The sequence below is a fragment of the Coturnix japonica genome, chromosome 6 (genome assembly GCF_054131305.1).
Source record: "Coturnix japonica strain WE chromosome 6, WE-NBRP24, whole genome shotgun sequence".
In the NCBI taxonomy this organism is placed as follows: domain Eukaryota; kingdom Metazoa; phylum Chordata; class Aves; order Galliformes; family Phasianidae; genus Coturnix; species Coturnix japonica.
Window position 1 is genome coordinate 997,792 of NC_140668.1, and position 18,939 is coordinate 1,016,730.

Below are 18,939 nucleotides of genomic sequence, written 5' to 3' on the forward strand. Positions count from 1 at the left end.
ACTCAAGAGGGGGAGGGGGGCGGCGGTGGGGCCAGGCTGGGGTGCCTCCGGGTGAGTGATGGGGGGTTTTTAAGCTATAAAATGAATATTGGGAGGGTCTGGATTGTGATGTGGGGGTGGGAGAGCAGTGGGGTGAGACGGGTAGTGGTGATATTAGGGATAGTATGGGCGGGTTTGGTTGTAATGGGGGGGAGGGGGCGAGATGAAGGCCCTTGTAGGTAATGAGGGATTTGGGACCTATAAGGGTGGGCTGGGTATAATTGGGGGAGGGGGCGAGATGAAGACCCTTGTAGGTAATGAGGGGGTTGGGGTCTATAGGGGTGGTCTGGGTGTAATGGGGGGAGGGGGTGAGATGAAGGCCCTTGTAGGTAATGAGGGGGTTGGGGCCTATAGGGGTGGGCTGGGTGTAATGGGAGGAGGGGGCGAGATGAAGACCCTTGTAGGTAATGAGGGGGTTGGGGTCTACAGGGGTGGGCTGGGTGTAATGGGGGGAGGGGATGAGATGAAGGCCCTTGTAGGTAAGGAGGGGGTTGGGGCCTATAAGGGTGGGCTGGGTGTAACTGGGGGAGGGGGCGAGATGAAGGCCCTTGTAGGTAATGAGGGGGTTGGGGTCTATAGGGGTGGGCTGGGTGTAATGGGGGGAGGGGGCGAGATGAAGGCCCTTGTAGGTAATGAGGGGGTTGGGGCCTATAGGGGTGGGCTGGGTGTAATGGGGGAGGGGGCGAGATGAAGGCCCTTGTAGGTAATGAGGGGGTTGGGGCCTATGGGGTGGGCTGGGTGTAATGGGGGGAGGGGGCGAGATGAAGGCCCTTGTAGGTAATGAAGGGGTTGGGGCCTATAGGGGTGGGCTGGGTGTGATGAGGTGGGGGTGGGGATGAGGTGAGGGCCCCATTGTTGGTAATGGGGGGAGGTGGGACATACAGGGATGGTATGGTTGTGGTGAGGTGGGGGTGGGGGTTATGATGGGGATAAAGGCCTGTGTTGATAATGGGGCTTATTACAGCTCCGTCAGATGGAGGTTAAATGTTTATTCGCATCCCACTATGGTACGCAGCATGAGGTACAGAGTATGTATTTACATGTATAAGTTTTTAATCGTTGCTGTTAAAGATGTACTCTCTGCATTCCAAAAATAGATGCTTACATTCATTAACTTCATGTGTATATAAGATTTTAAACCCTTTTGGTACTCAGAAAAATTGAATGAAATGCACTAGTTGCAGATGACATCAACTCTGTGCATTAGTCACAGGAGGTAGTGGTAGTAAGTAAGTGGAAGTAAGGTAAGAAGTAATGGCCTTAAGGAGGTTCGAGGTTGGATATTAGGAGAATTGTGTTCTTAGAAAGAGTGGTTAGGCATTGGAACAGGCAGTAAAAGGAGGGGTGGAAAAGCTGTCTCTGATGTTCAAGGAAAGAATACATATAGCATTTAAGGACATGTATAGTGGACGTGTTGGTCAGCTCATTGGCAAGAAGCTATGGGTGCACAGGGAGCAAGCACAGGACAGAACTAAGACAACTGATCCAAATTGGACTAAGGGATATCTCACATCATATAGTGTCACACTGGACAGTTATACTGGGTGGGGGGGGGGGGAGGGGGTTGGCTGGTGGGGTGGCCACTGTTTGGAGACTGGCTTTTCATTGTTATTGCAGAAATAAGGTGAAATTCATGGTGATATGACCACGACACAGAGCATCAGACAGACTCACAGGAGCAGGAGAGAAATTTCATTTATCTACAAGGGGGATTAAGGTGAAAAGCAGCACAAAAATGGTTCAAGGTTTGGAGGGGATGTTGCAGAGGAGTCTCAGAGGGAAGGTTGCATGAGGAATTTGTGACAGCAGCTAAATCCTCTTCCGGAGGAGGGTGCTGGCTACACAAGAGAACTTCAGTATATAACATATCCCTGCCACCTTAACAAGAATGCTTTTATGGACTAGAGGCAATATTATCAGATGATTGAGTAGCATGGGAACTGTGTTACCTCTTAGGCAGAGAAGGCTGATGTGAGATGTTGCAGAAATTCAAGCTGACTTCAGGTACCCACTTGTGTCCTCCAAATATTTCTTTCATCACAGAGAAAATATGCCTTAAAACTTAACTTGTGGCAGGCTGACAGTAACTTAATTTACAGCCAGTAGATAGAAACTTCTGAAGCCATTCAGGCAAAAGCTGGGCTGACTTGTCCTGTTTGACTGCCTTCATTAGTTGAAGGGGACCATCACACTTCTGATTTGGGCACATCAGCTTGGTGCTTGCAATTCAGTGAGATAGATTAGCATGTTGCTGATTGGCTTCTGTACTGCGTGCTCTTTGGTCATCAGAGGTGACTTTTGTTTAGGCTGAATGAATGTCATTCGCATGTTGGTTGGCAGTGTCATCTCTCTTTTCCATTCTAGACTATCTGTGATGTTTATATTCCACCTAGGAAGAAATCTATGCAATCTCGACCTGCAAAACTTGCTTGCTTTACCCTGCAAGGCCACTTCAAGTTAGTAGTATGCTATATTATCTATATCATGTGAAAAAATTGGTGAAAAATTCCAACCAGATTATGCCATTAAAAAGAATGATAAATTCATTATACCTTAATTTTTTGCTTAATACCACTACTGTTCATGTATGTGGACTGCAGGATTTTAAACATTACAAGCATAACATAAGGAGATGGTAATTTGACTGTCACAGATCTGTATAACTGTAGTGACAGACATTTTCTGTAGGTGAAGATAAACTCATTTTGTGAAATAAACCATTTTCTATTTCCACTACTCCATTTGATTGGGGGTGATATGGGGTTTAAAGTAGTGATTTAATTCCTTCTGGTATTGCTTGGTTTTGCGCTGCCTTGCATGAGGAATATGAGCTATTATCACTTCAGCTAGTCAGGAGTAGATGGGCTTGCAAATAGTCCTTGCCAGTTTTGTGATACTTAGTCCTTTAAGCAAATCAAAGACTACTTCCACTCCTGCGAGTGTGCATAAAAATCTCCCAGACTGTTTAAATAGTCCAGTATAACCAATTTACCATGTATAACATAGAGTTTTCCATTCATTGATATGTGCTTTAGCAGAATTATCTGTTTAACATTTCAGTCTATACTGGGGCTGTTGGAGTACCCTCAGCATGTATGTGGAGGGTGCTGCTGGGGGTTGAGTCTCCATAGGTCACAGTGAGGCAGCTGCTTTACTGCATATGAAACCCTCACCCAGAATCAGGACATCTGCCAATGATTTAGCACCGGGTTCCCCACAAACATGAGGTATGTGGCATTCAGAGTGTTCTTCAATTAACAACGTATTTTTGTGCAATTCCTGTTGGATAGGCATACGATTTCTGTTCTTGTGCAACTCCTTCAGAGGGAGCAGTCAGTCCTCTTTAGGATTGCTTCTAGTAAATTAAATGGTCTTCCAGGTGGCACAGGCTGTCCATGATATATTTTCTCAACTCTCAAAGAGTTAAACTGTAAAAGTTGAGTGTGTGCAGAGTAAACAGTTGTGGGTGAGAGAGATGATTTATTGTTTTCCAAATGCATTGTAACTTCAGAAATCCCACCTCACGCCATGACAGAAATGGGATATTGTGGCACATTATTAATTTTGGGGGATCAGATGTTTGAATTGAAAGACCTGATGCCAAGGTTATCTGTTTAAAACATCAATGCCTCTGCTTGTTGTACCACATGTTTTTCCTGTTGGGCTGCCACTAATGCTGCTCCCAGTGCTGTGCAAACTGTAGCTTTCCCTTTTTCCTTCCCTCAGGGAAGTGGAAAGTGAAGTGACACCAAACAGTTGATTAATTGTTTATTTGTTTTGCCATACTATACTTTGCACAAGATACAGAGTGTGTATATATTCATATATCTATAGCTTATTGGTGATAAGCTGTGATGATATGTCTTGTGTTACATTCTAATGCAAGATGAAAAGAGAGAGAGTAAAGTGGAGAGGAAAAGAAGGACTAGATAGGCAGGGAAGGAAGATTTGGATCACCACCTTTGGTTCCAGCATAGTCTCTGGTCTGGTAGTATTCAGGTGGCACTGAGTTGTAATCCTTTTTGTTTATTGCAAAAAGGGGATGTTTCGTAAGTGTATTCATAATTGGTATGCGAGATGGGAGTAGGTGGGATTCAGCACTTGCGAATGTGTGGCAGGGGGAAGGGTAGCATCCTTCCTTCTCATTGGGTATGAAAACAGAGAAACCTTGTCCCTTGTCATGTATGGCTGTCCATCCTCCAGTGTATTCTACTCCCTCTTGGTTAAGCGTTTTTGGTTCCCTAATTCAGTCTGCAAATTCAGCATATGATTTCTGTTCCTTCTTTCCAGCTAAGCAGTGTGTCAGTAGTTGAAACACTGAAACAGTACTAGAGATCTTCTGCAGAACTTTATAAACTGCATACTAAGCACACAATATTTGTTCCTTCTTCCTTGTTAAGCATTGCACTGAGGTTTGGAACATTTAAATACGTATAGAGATTTTCCATGGGACTGCAGAGGAGAGATTGGGAAGTTCTTGGAGGGACTGGTTATAATGAGTATGGGAATGAGATGAGAGTATATTTTGATACTGTGTGTGACTGGGGCATACTGGGACAGGTTGCATTTTGTATCAAGAATCACCATAGAATCACCAAATGGCTTGGGTTGAAAAGGACCTTAATAATAATTTATTTCCAACCCCCTGCTATGTGCCAACCACCAGAACAGGATGCCCAGAGCCACATCCAGCCTAGCCTTGAATGCCTCCACCTTGCACTTGGCCTTGTTGAACCTCATTAGGTTTTCATGGACCTGCTTCTGCAGCCTGTCCAGGTCTCTCTGGATGGCTTCCCTTCCTTCCAATGTATCACCTGCACCCACTCAGCACCAGTCTTAAGACCAGCCCCTGAGGGGCACTACCCTGACACAGAACCATCACAACCCTTTGGCTGCATCCAGCCAACCAATTCTGAACCCACCAAACAGTCTGTCCTTCAAATCCAAACCTCCCCAATTTAGAAAGAAGGATGTGGTGAGGGACCATGTCAGAGGCTTTGCAGAAGTCCAGGAAGATGACATCCATCACCCTCCTCCATGCACTGATGCCATCACTCCATCATAGATGGCCACCAGGTTGGTCAAGCACAATCTGCCCTTAGTGAAGCTATGCTGGCTGTCTTGAATCACCTCTTTGTCTTGTATGTGGCTTAACATAGCTTCTAGGAGGATCTGCTCCATGATCTTCCCAGGCACAGAGGTGAGGCTCACCAGCCTGTAATTCCCCAGGTCTTCCTTTCTCCCTTTCTTAAAAATTGGAGTAATGTTTCCGTTTTCCAGTCACTGGGGACTTCAGCAAGCTGCCATGAAATATAGACCAGGTCAGGAAGGGCCAATATTGATACTGAGAGAGGAGACATCTACATACTGCAAGGGTCTGGTTGTAGTAGAAGCAGGGAAGGTGATGAGATAAAAACCCATGTTGATACTGGGTTTGGACTTAGACATATAGGGAAAGACTGGTTGTAATGGGATGGGGAAATGCAGTGAGATGGGTGGGTCTGAGTGATGCTGGGATTGATTGGGGTTTGTTGGCTGTAAAGTGGGGAGAAGAGCGGGTCAGGGACTGGGACATGCTGGCTTACAGTGTTCCTTTAGGAGTACTGTGCTGAAAGATCTCTGTTAGTATTGAAGGAAACAGGAACATATGGGGAGAGTTTGGGTTGAAACGATCCATTTGCATTTAGGAGGAAAATTAAAACAAACTAGAACAACAGCAGCTGTTTCTTCCAAGATACAGTTGGAGCTAATTTGTCTTAAATATTTCATCTATCAAAGCTTTGTGTTGCTTTGCACTTACTCCAGCACCGTCCTTTAGCATAAGTTATTCTTTTCCATTTCAGGCATGTCTTAGCAACATCCTTTAACTTAAATTGTTCTTTTCTGTCTCTGTTATATATCCTTTCTCTGATATATATCCTTGATTATATCTATAGGCTGTGGTCATTCCTTCTCAGCTTCAGATTACATCTAGTAGCCCCCGGGCACCCAACTTTTTGGCTTGCCTGGGCCACACTGAGTGAAGATGACTTGTCTTGGGATGCTTATATGTAGGTCGCTCCGAAAGTAATGCCTCCTGTCTGTGTCCATGGAAACTACGGCAGATACAGCGGGTACATTAACTACCAGATAAAGCAGATTCTTAGCTACTGAACAATATTTTTTCAATGCAATCACCACTGTTAGTGATGCATTTTGACCTGCAATGAACAAGAGCCTTCTTGCCATGCTTGTTGTATGCAATGCACACATTGTAGCTGTTGTCATTGCTGAAAAGTACCACCCACTAATTTGCTGTCCTCGCATTCATTGTTTGGTCTCCATAAATGTTCAGCAAGCTTTGATGAATGTCAATGGGTGCCTTTTTTTCCACATGGAGGAATTCAGTGGTGCATTTTTGCTTCTTAAGCAGTTCTTTGTCATATGCTTTTCTGTCAGACAAACCCTCTGCTGCCATCTGTCACATGGCAAGAGCATGTAATGGAATATTGGTGGGAAGGTTCAACCTCTACTGCCATTCCACCTACATCCACCTTTGACTTTGCAGGCCAACATAATAAAACAAGAGGTATTACTTTTGGAACAGCCTTCATAAAATATCAAATATAATAATGTAACATACAAGTAACAGAACTTATTTTTCAAGGTGTTCAGCATAGATTTTTGATAAAATGTTACTCTTCTTGTGCTTCATCCTTGATAATGAATATTCTCAAGTGTGGGTACTGCCAAAAGTAATGTCATGGATAATGCATGACTGTGAAGTGGGGGATATTTTTTTCTTCTAATGGTCTGGTAAAGAGATGCAATCAGATTTTTGAGTTGAATATCTGATTGCAACTCTACGCTGCATTTGAGAAATGTATTTATGTTGACTGAATATGATATTGCAAATATTGTATGTATATATAATTCATATATGCACTGTATTATATATATAAAATACACCTCCCTGTGCTGTGTTTTCAGTTCAGACAGCATTAATAGAATTACAGAATCATAGTTTGGTTGACTCCAAGCAATGAATGCATGCAGGACTGCCTGATGGGGAAGAGCCCCCACCACGATGTCATGGGGCACTGAGCTGTTCTGGGACACATTTGACTCATGGGTTGTGCCTGCAGTAGCCCAAGCTCTTGTCCCTTGGTTTGCCTGACCCATCCTCATGATTACCTCTGTTACTTCACCATCTCTTACATAGAAAATCAGCCTTGCACCATCTTCTCCAAAGTGCTTTTCACCAGGATTTTGCTTGCTGCCTGCATTAGAAACACCTCTCCAACTGCATTTTGATGCTTTTCCTCACCTGTGTTCACCTGACTTTTCCCAGTGGTTCTCCTCTTTAGTAGTTATGTTTCAACAAACCCTTGCAGTTTTTCACTTTCTTCTCATTTTATCCTTCTCTGGTTTCCTTTGCTCCTAATCTGATCTACTCAAACTTACATCTTGTTTACCCTTTTCTGTTCATTATATGTTTGACAGGTACCTTTTTCTTCCATCCCCCTCCATATTTTCTCTTCATCATTTAATTAACAATTATGTTCTCTTTTCAACTTGCTACCTTCATAAACTAACCTGGATTTCCTTCACTTTTTCTTTTAGGATTTCCAGTCTCATTTATCCCTCACTTCTTCCCATGTTCCCCTTTTTATGACACTCTTGTTTGCAGATGTGTATGAAAAATGTATGAGATGTGTATCACCTTCACACTGATCATTCTTTCTCTGTGGCAGTGAAGCCAAATCTTGCATTGAAACTCAGTTCTGTTGTGAATTAATTGTTTTGTTTTGTGGTTTTTTTTGTAACTTGAGCTCCAGCAGGGGTGGGAGGAGCAGACAATAAGCACTGTTTCCTGGAACACTTTTTATTCATTTAAGCTCTTACTATTAATGGACCCACTCTGTTATTAATAACATTGTGTTTGCTTACAGCTCAGCCTGCCTGAAGTTCCATCTTTGTGCCCAGAGTTTATCAGTTCTTACAGATTCAGCAACACCATCAGTCTCTGGTTTTTGATTCCTGTGATTGCTCTTGAAATCCTCTCTACCACTTCCTCTTATTGTGATATCTCATGACTTTGAAGGTGAAACTGAGTCTTTCAAATGTGGCTATTTGCAGATTGCTTCTCACTTTAAATAGTTGCTCATCATGCACTTGCAGGGTGTGATTTCATGTGTTGTTACAGCTGTACAAAGGGATTGATCGTGTTTCATCCTTGTTTTCTTCCCTCACTTATCAGTCAGGTCTAAACTGATCTCATTGTGGCATCTGGGTTGGGACAGCAAAGCCAGCCTACGTGTCTGTGACTGCATCCCCAGGCTTTCCTCCTGATAGAGCCTTTGAGACAGTGACTTTGAGCCCCAAATCTGGCAGCCTCATTGGTCATTGCAGAGACTGAAGGTCACTTTGTTCTTATTGGAGACACTAGCTCTCTGTACAAGCCACATAATGATGTCACAAACCTCATTCTGCCTGAGTTCCTTTAACAGGAGGTAGTGAAGGGTTTGGATGGAGCCCAGAGAAACATGGAGCAGAAAGAGATGTACAAAGAAAGAAAACAGTCTGAAAACTGCCCTATAAACTTGTGGAAGTAGACAAGCTGTTGTTGAATCCACAGAAGCTGATAAAGTTGGGATTGACTTTGTCTAAGGGCGTCAGCACATGCTGGCATCCTCTGAATGCATCCGGAACAGTGCCTTCTTGTTGCAGACAGCATGCAGGGTTGTGCAGACACCCAGTGAGACCAAGCACAGATTGAGGAGCTTTGCATACCCTGCCTGGAAGCTGCTGGTAGCTGGTACAACTCCCAGCTTCTGGGTATAGTAGTGAGGCTCTCAGCCACTCAGCCCAGTCAAGTAGACATGGGTAAACTTGGAAGTGGTGTATGTGGGTGAATTGATGCAGTGTCTAACAGTAGGTTAATGAGTTAAAAGGTTTCCAAGAAGTATTTTTGATTGTTCACCACTAGCACCTCCCTGCCAACCTGAAGTTGCTGACAGGTTTTGCAGACTCTGTACTCCTTGCACATGGGCTCAGCTCTGACCTGCCTCCCTCCACACTGTCTTCATAGCCTTTGTTTTGTAGTTCTCCCCAGTGCCTTACTTCTCCCTTTCCTTATTTTTACAGAGATTCGTGTCTGAGTTGGCATCCAGCATCTGGAGTCATGGAAGAGCAGCCAGCTTCTCCAGCTTCTGATTCTCCATTTTCTCTGCGGCGGGTCTGCATTTCTGAAGATGAACCTGAAGATGAAGAGCAGGAAGAGGCTCCGGAGGAGGATACAACCCAAGTACAGATGGAGAAAGGCTCCCTGAAGCAAGACAGGATTGGTTCTCCTCAGTGTTCAGCACGGTGCTGGCAAGGACGTGGTGTTCTCATCCCACAGGGCACAGAAAGCCCTGGCCAAAGGGTGGGAGAGGAACCTGAGGAGTTGCAGCCATGCAGGAAGCACCGGCTGAACCTGAAGCCCAAAACGAGCCTGATCCCAACGTCTCCAGGAGAAGGGGAAAGATCTGAAGAGCCTGGGCCCTCAAGGGGAAAGAAGCTGCGCTTGATCTGGGGCCAGTCCAGTGACTTCAGACGGAAGAAAAACCTTGGGGAGAATGGGTTGGAGAAAGCTCCCATGTTGCAACAGAGCAGCGAAGAGGAAGAAGAGGAGGGAAAAGCTTCTCGGTCTTGCTCCCCCGAGCCACCTCTTCATGGGGATGCTCGTCCCAAGCCAGATTTTGTGCAACTGATCGATGAGCACGGCATTTACTCCACGGCCAAGCTGGTGCTGGGCAGCACGGTGGGAGAGCTGGAGGAGGCGGCAGTGGTGCTGCCTCCACACCTGAAGCGTGGGGCAAGCGGGGCTGCTGAGTTTGAGATCCGTGAGGTGATTGTGGACGAGAAGCCCTTCCAGTGTGGTGTGTGTGAGAAAGCCTTCAAACGTGCTTGGGAGCTCTTCAGCCACGAGGTGGTGCACAATGAGGAGCGGCCTTTCCGCTGCGATCTCTGCGAGGCTTCCTTCAAGAGACACTCAGACTTCAAGAGCCACCGCTTGGTACACACAGAGGAACGGCCCTTCAGATGTGAGCTCTGTGGGAAGCGCTTCAAACGTTCTTCTAACCTCCAGGAGCACCGGCGCATTCACACAGGTGAACGTCCTTTCCACTGCGCCTGCTGTGATAAGAGCTTCAAGACACCCTACGAGCTGCAGCGTCACACCCTGACCCACTGCACCGAGAAACCTTTCAAGTGCGCGGATTGTGGGAAGGATTTCCCCACTTCCAATGCTCTCCTCCTACACCAGAGGCAGCACTGCGATGACAAGCCCCACGTCTGCGGTGTCTGCGGTAAGAAGTTCACCTACGGCCACAGCCTCAAAGTTCATGAGCGTGTGCACACGGGTGACCGCCCCTTTGTCTGCCCGCTCTGTGGAAAAGGTTTCAAGCAGTCCAATGCACTTTCCTCCCATGAACGTGTGCACACGGGCGAGCGACCCTTCGTCTGCAAAACCTGCGGGAAGGCCTTCAAGCAGTCGTCCTACCTCGTGATCCATGAGCGGGCTCACACTGGGGAGCGACCCTATAAATGCGAAGCGTGTGGGAAAGCCTTTGCACGCCCCTCCTTGCTGCTGCAGCACCACCGTGTGCACAGCCAGGAGAGGCCCTACAAATGCAGCTTCTGCCACAAGTTCTTCAAGGACTTGGCCTACCTGGCAGTGCATGAGAAGGTGCACACAGGCGAAACCCCCTACAAGTGCAGTGTCTGTGACAAGGGCTTTGCTCACCCCTCCAATCTGCTGCAGCACCAGCGCGTACACCGCGACGGCTGAACAAGAGTAGCGTGCACAGCATGAGTGTTTTGAGGCCAAGAAGCCTGAAGCAAGAAGTGAGCATGCTGCAAGCATGCACGCAGCCCCAGGCTGGCCCACTTACACAAGTAAGCCATGTGCAGGGGACCTGGAGAGGAGGCCAAAATGTGGGTGCTGCTGCAGGTCTTCTCCTGACCCCCATCCTGTTGGGGCCTCTGCTGCATGGCTTCTCTCTGCCAAACCCTAACATACGCTGCTCTCTCCTGCTTCCAATGAAGTGATCTCACAGGGATGGTTGCTGAGCCCTCAGGCTGGGGCTGCTGCAGACTCCTGTCCCCTGACCTGCAGGGAGGTAATGTGCTGTCCTCAGGCGCTGCTGGCTGCAGGCTTGCTGGTGGTACAAACTGAAGCTTGTGGCACTATGAGTCTTGTGCTATAGTGGCTGGCAGAGGCAAGCTGCACTGGCCAAGGCTGCAGTGCAGCTGAGAGATGACATCCAGAGCTCTGACAACACTGTAGGAACTCCTGCATTTAGCTGATACTGAGGAATGCTTCTCCTCCCTTCAGTGTTTCAAGGAGAGCTGCCCAGTCATCTCTGTAAGTTCCCATAACTCAGTCTTGCCCTGTAACAGGCTCCATCAGCATGTCTGCATTAAGCTTGGAGCCACGTTGCTATTTTCCTTGAGTGCAAGGCATGGGCTGGGAGCTCCTGGGTATCCCTTGTAATAGGGGTACACTGAGTCCTGCAGCAGGAGGACACAGAACTGTCAGTTTTTGAGGAGACTAAGTGCATTGGTGTAAAGTATGATTGGGAACAGCAATGCCTAAGCACCTCACATTTCTTTTAGAGTGTAAGTGTCCCGTCCATATTTCACTCTGCTACTGATGATTAGGTTAATGACAACAGCGCCCTCTTCCCTGCTGTGCAGGGTCCACACAGGCATTATGCTGGTACAGAAAGCTGCTTCCAGTGGGCATAAAGCAGAGTCAGCATTCCGCTGGCTGCAAATTGTGTGTTCCTAAGATTTGTCCTCAAGGCACAAGGGAATATTTGGATGAACTTGGGGAGCCAGAGCAGGGAAGAGAGGGTTCTGTCCTCATTATGCTGCTTGTGGAGCATCTCTTGGAGGTGATGGGCAAGAGGTGCTGAGCTACACAAGAGCTATCTCACCTCACCCACTCTGGAGGAAAGAGCCTGGCATCTCAAGTTGGAAACACCCTCTTTTTTATGCCATGGTTCTGGTGAGGCTGGTAGGAAGCAGAAAAGGGGGGGGAGATACACAAATTGTTTGCAGGATCTTTATAAGGAAGAGGAAAGAAGAAAACCAGCCTTAGGTCTTCTTTGTTTCTATACAGTACATCCCCAGTGGCAGCCCCAGATCTAGAGCCACCTGAGCTGCTGCTGAAATCTGAATTTGTTCTCTTTGACTGATAGCTGCTGCTGGGCAAAGGGTGGTGTGTAGACCTTTTCTTGCAAAAGCAACACCCAAGTCCCTAGTGGGGGCACCAGCAGAGCCCCATCCTCACATCTGAGCCGTTTGGAGGGACCTGGTGTCATGGTCACCTTCTTGCACACTGAGTCTGTGGGACTGGAGGTGCCAACCCTCAGACTCATCATGATCCCAGTCCTACCCTGTCCCCATTTTGTACGGTTTGAAAGCAGGTGTACACTCCTCTGCACTCTGCACACTAATTAAAGGATGGTTATTTAATGATGTCTCTTGTATCATTGCTAGTTTAAGGCTACTTTTAAATCCTTGCTTGCCTTTTGGGCTTTTGAGGTGATCCTGGTGACTGGTTCACCAGTTGCTACTGAGCCTGTGTGCAACATACTCAGTGCCTTATGCATTTGCATTCACAGCCCTGATGACCCATGCATTTTCCTAGTAACAAGGTGGAGATCGAAGTCTGAAGATGGAACTTGCTGCAACAACCTGTGCCCAGTCATTGCTTTAAGGTGGAGACACATCTTCCTAGGAATAGACGTTCATGAAATGCCAGCACAGACCCCATATCTTCATGCTGTATCCATGTTTCCCCATCCCCAGGATTCAGCCCAGATGTTCCATAACAGCCTATTCTTGTGGGGGGTTCATCACCTGCACCGGAGTGCACATGCTGTGGGGCTGCCTGTAATGTTTCTGCAGGGCATCTGTAACTGCAGTATATGCCAGATCCCTTCTGTGTCATACACCTAAAAATAACTCCATTGCCATTTGCTGCCTGGGTAGGTGGAGCTGAATTGAGCACGTCAAGCCATACAAGCTATCAATGGAGACTTGGAGTTGAATTAACTGCTAGGGCCATTAAAAATGAGCTGGGGTATCCAGCTCCTTTTCTTTTTACAGACTCTATCCCACATGCCAGTGTCTGGGGTTCCTGAAGGCATCTCAGGTGTCACTGGTTTGGTGCTCACTGGGCTGTGCTCTCATGGTAGCTCAGAAAGATTTCTTTCTGGTGATTTAATCTCCAGAATGGCTATTAACAAACACCTGTTTCTGAATTAAAGTTTTTCTCACATGCTGCATTCACACGTCACCAGGTGATGACAGCATAACTAACAGCTCAGTAGTTAACAGGGAAACTAATGGCCTTTCTGCTGGAGGAAATTATTTCTGGTTCTGTGCCAGCTGGATATCCTGCAGACCCTTCAGGTGATGACATCATGTTTGCTTTCATGTGAAATCTAGAGGAGAGGTTACTTGGATTGAAAAGCCAGTGTCAGAAGGTTTGCTTGGGGTTTATTATTTTCTTATTGCTCCTAATGTCAGGACTTTGATTTAAAAAGGACACCGAGTTTGTCCATGAACTGTCCTCCTTTAGTTGCAGTTGATTAATGTGTCTCAGTCCCTTAACCAGTCACTGTATTTGTAGATGCAGCACCCATAGCATGTCTCTGTAGCTGTCCAGTACCTGCATGCTGCTCCAGATCACTGTTCTTCATTATTTGTCTAAGTAATGAAGGCAGTAAGGCAAGAGGAATTTATTTGGCTGTATATGGTTTGTAATCTATTGTAAATAGTGAAAATAGCTGGTAGACAGATTAGCACTGATGAGCATTAGAAAGAAACCAGCCCCTCCAAAGTTAGAGGTAGGACTGGACGTGTTCAAGAACAACCTACCCGTATTGCCTTGAGCTGGGAAGACTGAAAGAAGCATAATGTTACCATGTTGTCTCCCTCTCTGTACCCAGTCACCCTTGGTAACCCGATCCCATTTTAATGTCCCACAAAGTGCAGAAATCTCTAAGGATTTCACAGAAGGCTCTATCTGCCTTAGTTCACAGTGTTTGTGCTGCCTAATTGGAACACCTGAGACAGTGCTCTAAACAATTCATAGTCAATAGACCATTGCTTGGAAGCACTTGTTGTATTTGAGACATTATCCTTGGTTGTCCCAAATGTCTTCTGGAGCTGAGTTTTTTCACACTGGGCACTCTGTGTCTGTGAAAGCACCTTTGCAGGTACACACCTGGATTTGTTCATACATCTTCCTTTTCGAGTGCCACTAGACTCTTTCTAGTGTGTCCATGTCTTTCTAGTATTAGTGGACCCGTAACTGGATCCAGCACTCCAGGTGCAGCCCCACCAGTGCTAAACAGAGGGGTAGGATTGCTTCTTGACCTGGTGGCAATTCTACTATTAGCTCAGCCAAGAATACGATCTTGTGCCTGGGATAGCCAAGAAATTGAGGTTTGCCTATGTTTGCTAGGTCAAGGGAAGCCACCCAGTGCAGGAGGCAGCAGGCAGCCCTGTCTGGCTCCCCTGCAGAGGAGCACAGAGCTCATGCTCACCGCAGCTGGAAGGGTAGGGGGCACTCTTCTCCTTTAAATTGTTAGCAGTTTTAGTCCTGTTTCAGCTTCCCTGCTACTGTGCTCAGCCTGATGTTAGGCTGCATGGCCACCAGGCTGTCCTACTGTCTGGTGCATGCCATCAGGAAACCTCTGAAGTTGGCCTAGATCAAATAACGTTCAGAAGACTTTGGACAGCTGTTTTGGGGCTGAGTATAAGTCATTGGTACTGACTGTCTTATAAATGTCCAGCCCATCAGCTGGTGCTTTGCAGTCTCCTCGAAAGCATGAGGGCTTCTTGCAGTTCTGCAGGAGCTTAAGGGAAAAAGCATTTGCTCTGATGAATGCGATGCAGGAGGAATAGAGGAATGAGCTTGGCTGATGACCCCACAATGTGGGCTGATAATGCTGCTTCTGCAGGAGGGACTGTGCCAGCATCACAAGAGAGCATCTTCTCTGATGAGCTCAGTTGTCTCTGTATCAGTATCCTTGTGGAACTGTCCTTCAGATGGTTGGTAGATGGCTCCTCCAGTCTGGAAGGGCATTGCAAAGGCACCTTGCTCCCTGGGACGTCTAAGGTCTGCAGAGCAAATAGAGGTAGGAACATGCCGCTGTTATTGGTTTGGGAGCCTAAACGTAACCCCATCTCTATGTGCTGCATCAGCTTAGATCACATTCTGTCTCAGTATGGTTGACAGGGACCTTGAACTAAAGTGAGGGGACCCACCTGCAGCTTGGGCTGCTCCAGCGTAACTGCTCTTCAGGTAGAGCCACAGCAGGACCCCACTCACTATCACCATCAGGGTGAGCAGTGTTACCAATGCAGAGCAGGATGATGAAGAACCTGCAGGGAGAATCCGGATCAGAATTCCACTTCCAGCCAGGAACAGAGATGGGAGAAAATCTGACGCCAAACAGCCTCAGACCCCAGCATTTTGGTGACCAAGAAGGGCTTTCCTTAGATTTTGTATCAACCCACAACTAATCCCTTTCTGATCCAGTTTGTGCTGCCTGTGATGCTGTGGTGCCTGCCCTTTGTGTGGTTTGTACCTCACCTAAAATGATCTCCCTGGGTATCTGATAGGCATTAGGCTTTGAGAAAGCTTTCACATTCCACTGTCCTGCTGTGCTTGTAATCTTACAAGACCTTACATCTGACCCCCATCCATCATTCCTGCTCTAAGCTATTTAAGAAAAGCTGCCAGGAGAGCACAGAGAGTCCTCGAGGGCTGAGAAGTCTGAGCTGCAAGAGGAAACTGGACAGACTAGCTTCTTCTAAGATCAGAAAAGCATTTCTGATGCTCCAACCAGTGATAATTGGGTTCATTTTTTGTAGAAAACAGTATCCACCAAGGAAAAGCTTGCTCTGACAGGCATGTTCCACAACATTTATACCTCTCCTTTTGAAGTAAAAGGGCTGCATCCACCCCTTGGGCTGCTCTCCCCACTGCTGCAGGTGGTGGGTTTTGGCACTCACCTCTTGGCTCCGTGCACACCACACCAGCTGCCACGCCATGCTGGCAGGCCCCCGGGCCAATCTTGTTTTGCTGGCATTCCAGGAGGAGTGTCTCAGCACCACGGCATTGCAGACCCTCCAGAAAGACATAGTTGTGATTCTGGCCGACCCGGATTCCTGCGTTTTCAGTCTGTGCTGGTCCACAGCCCAGCTGCTTGCAGACCACCTCTGCCTCCAGTGAGCTCCAGCTTTTGTCACAGATGCTGTACCAGGTGGTATTGTACCGGACCTCCACATGCCCTGCACAGGGGCTTGAGCTGTCCCTCAGCCTCACCTGGAAGAGGTTGGTGCCTGCAGGGAAGAGTAGAGGGTGTGATGTGAGCTCCTCAAGCAGCAAGAGGACTGAGTGACTAAGGGTTGTGCAAGGTATGTGAGCGTTGCATGCCCATGCACTCCAGCAGATATAGACAGAGATGCAATATGCTACCTATGGTCACTGTACCTCTACCATGCATGAATTCCCCCTTTCAAGAACATCCTCATCATCTGACACGTCTGCATATAATGTGGTACTGTGGGACCAAGTCAGAGCTGACTACATCTTGCACAAGCAAGAAAAGCTTGTGCAGAACCTCTGTGTCCCTGAGCATGCTTCCAGCATCATCCCCATGATCACCTGAGCACACCACTGCTGCGTCTTCCTCATGGTTGCAGTTATGGTTTCCCCAGTTATTCAGTCTGCACTGGGAGAGGCTGGCTTCGGTACCACTGCACTCCACATCGTCCAGCCAGATGACATCAGACCCTCGTCCAAAGTGAGCCTTGCCTGGAGCTGATACCGCTGTGCCACAGCCCAGCTGCCGGCACACCACCTTAGCACTCCTTAAATTCCAGCTGTCATCACACACTGTTCCCCATTGCCCACTGTGAAACACCTCCACTCTGCCAGCACATCGATTCGGGCCATTCACCAATCGGATCTGCGTTTCTTCTGTTGTGTTGGAGTCATCTGCAAGGGGAGACGTGCTGTTTTCTGTTGAAGAGAAAATAAGGTATCTGTCATCTGTCACTTTGCATCACTGAAAAAAAAAAAAAAAAAAAGAAAAAAAAAAAAAAAAAAAAAAGGAAGAAGGAAATTCCAATAGCTAAGGTTCCCCCTGGCTGAAGGTGTGCTAAGCACCACACATAGTCACTCGTCCTCCCACCCCCCCTTCTAAGTGGGATGGAGAAATTAGGGAAAATACAAAGTAGAACTTGTGGGTTGAGATAAGAACTGTTTATGAAGATAGAAAAAAAGGAGAGGGGGGAAAAAAATGGATATTGGCCTTGACAAACTTGTATGTAACAGGTGATGCACAAGCAATTGCCCATCACCCACCAACTGATACCCAGCCAGTCCCAGAGCAGTGGAAGGAAGCCTGATGAACTCCCACCTTTTCCAGACTTTCCATAATTCCATACAGTATGGAATATCCTTTTGGCCAGTTGAGGTCAGCTGTCATGCCTCTGCTCCCTCCCAGCTCCTTGTGCCCCTCCAGCTCTTCATTGGCAGGAGAGTACAAGAATCTGAGAAAACTAAAACATCCTTAACTCTGTAAAGAACTACTCAGCAATAGCTAGAAATGTCTGTGTGGTTTTTCTCCCCACAAAAAAACATAGCACCATAGCACCATAGCAGACACTATGAAGAAAACCAGCTCTGTCTCAGCTCAAAATAAGGATAAACCCCTCAACCCTTTCTGAGGAATTTATCTCACATGGCTATGGAGGTAGGGTTTAGTTCCAGCTTCATACCCTACAGTGTTAGTGTCATCTCCATGAAATTATGTGAAGCAGATAGAAGTGCCAATGGAGACCTGTCTGGTTAGGATGAGGAGTCAGACCCTCCAGAGAACCAAGTTAAGATGAGTGGTGAGACCCATGTTAGATTCACTTGGTGCCATGTGCGCTTTCTATTTGTTGGCTATGAACTGAGTATCTTGGCTTCCTCGGCCTGGCACAGGGCTCAGTGTCTGCTTTGCATGGTGACCTGGGCTGGACTGGAGATAAATCCAGCCAAGAAGAGATTGCCCTGTTTTGCAGAACTCAACTGACCTGAGCAGACCACGCCAGCATCTTCTCTGTGGTTGCAGTTATTCATTCCCCATGGACGGGCTCGGCACTCGTGAAGAGCATCCTCAGTCCCAGCACAGTTCACATCATCCAGCCAGATATGACCAGTGCCTTGCCCAAAGCGAGCCCCCCTGGAGGCTGACTCAGCTCTGCCGCAGTTCAGCTGTCGACACACCACAGTGGCAGCCTGGATGTTCCAGTCGTCGTCGCACACCGTGCCCCATTGTCCATCATGCAGCACCTCCACTCTCCCAGCACAGCGACTGGGGCCATTCACGAGGCGGATTTCTGCTGCCTCCACTGTAGTATTTCTGTCTACAAGCAGAGGTGGGTAATGCAGTGTTATAGGAACAGGGAAACTTTCTGGCAGTAGCAAGAGCAAGGACATGGTGAATAGTGACCAGACTGTAAACTTAGGGCAGGTGCCTGGCCATGGAAGTAGGCACACCCTCTCCTGGCATGCCTGCAGTGACATGCACCGATGCCTACCTTCAGCCTCCTGACTCAGTACCCTGTAGGGATGGAAATAAATTCCTTTGACAGTACCTTACTGTTCCTCTAGGGTCCTACATGTCTCAGACAGTCTCAGTGTAGCCCAAAGCACAAAAGGATACCAACTTCCTACACATTTATCCACAAAAACTGAAGTTAGATCAGAACAAATATAAAAATAAATGTGTGCCAAGGTGGGGAAGAAAGCTGGTGAAAGGTCTAGAGGGCAAAACATATGAGTTCCCTCGGTTTTTTCAG

General features: G+C 47.1%; 2 protein-coding genes across 18 annotated transcripts in view; one reads left to right on the forward strand and one right to left on the reverse strand.

The window, feature by feature from the left end:
* Positions 1-13,931, forward strand: LOC107325876 (uncharacterized). 7 transcript variants are annotated; one of them, XR_014947295.1, is made up of 3 exons: positions 1-51; positions 9,166-10,959; positions 12,693-13,931. XR_014947295.1 is itself a non-coding variant. In XM_085550639.1 (3 exons), the coding sequence occupies exon 3, from the start codon at positions 9,203-9,205 to the stop codon at positions 10,850-10,852; it is 1,650 nt and encodes a 549-aa protein (XP_085406765.1). In that variant the 5' UTR covers positions 1-51; positions 7,971-8,122; positions 9,166-9,202; the 3' UTR covers positions 10,853-12,543. The 7 variants fall into 7 exon arrangements, 5 of the variants coding, with proteins under 5 accessions (XP_085406765.1, XP_015742592.3, XP_085406763.1 ...); XM_085550639.1 differs by lacking the exon at positions 12,693-13,931 and adding an exon at positions 7,971-8,122 and having other exon boundaries at positions 9,166-12,543; XR_014947294.1 differs by lacking the exon at positions 1-51 and adding an exon at positions 1,635-2,495.
* The window catches only part of LOC107325871 (scavenger receptor cysteine-rich domain-containing protein DMBT1-like), a 23,018-nt gene continuing 17,634 nt past the window's right edge, over positions 13,556-18,939 (reverse strand). For 8 of the 11 annotated variants that reach the window (XR_014947293.1, XM_085550622.1, XM_085550616.1 and 5 more), the window contains 5 exons: positions 18,172-18,504; positions 16,754-17,110; positions 16,099-16,428; positions 15,349-15,465; positions 13,556-15,201 (listed from right to left, as the gene is read on the reverse strand). Coding sequence is in view for 10 of the 11 variants with exons in the window: in XM_085550622.1 (XP_085406748.1) it covers positions 15,059-15,201; positions 15,349-15,465; positions 16,099-16,428; positions 16,754-17,110; positions 18,172-18,504 (1,280 nt within the window). In the remaining variant the exon portion in view is untranslated. The remainder of the gene's footprint in view (positions 15,202-15,348; positions 15,466-16,098; positions 16,429-16,753; positions 17,111-18,171; positions 18,505-18,939) is intronic. The other 3 variants (XM_085550625.1, XM_085550623.1, XM_085550620.1) reach the window with 1 other exon arrangement.

What these genes read in the sequence shown, in the direction of transcription:
- LOC107325876 (XM_085550637.1), top strand. Translation starts at nt 2,443, where the DNA reads ATGCAATCTCGACCTGCAAAACTTGCTTGCTTTACCCTGCAAGGCCAC. An exon ending in ACCCTGCAAGGCCACTTCAA is followed by an intron (nt 2,496 to 9,165) that starts GTTAGTAGTATG and finishes TTATTTTTACAG; the next exon opens with AGATTCGTGTCTGAGTTGGC.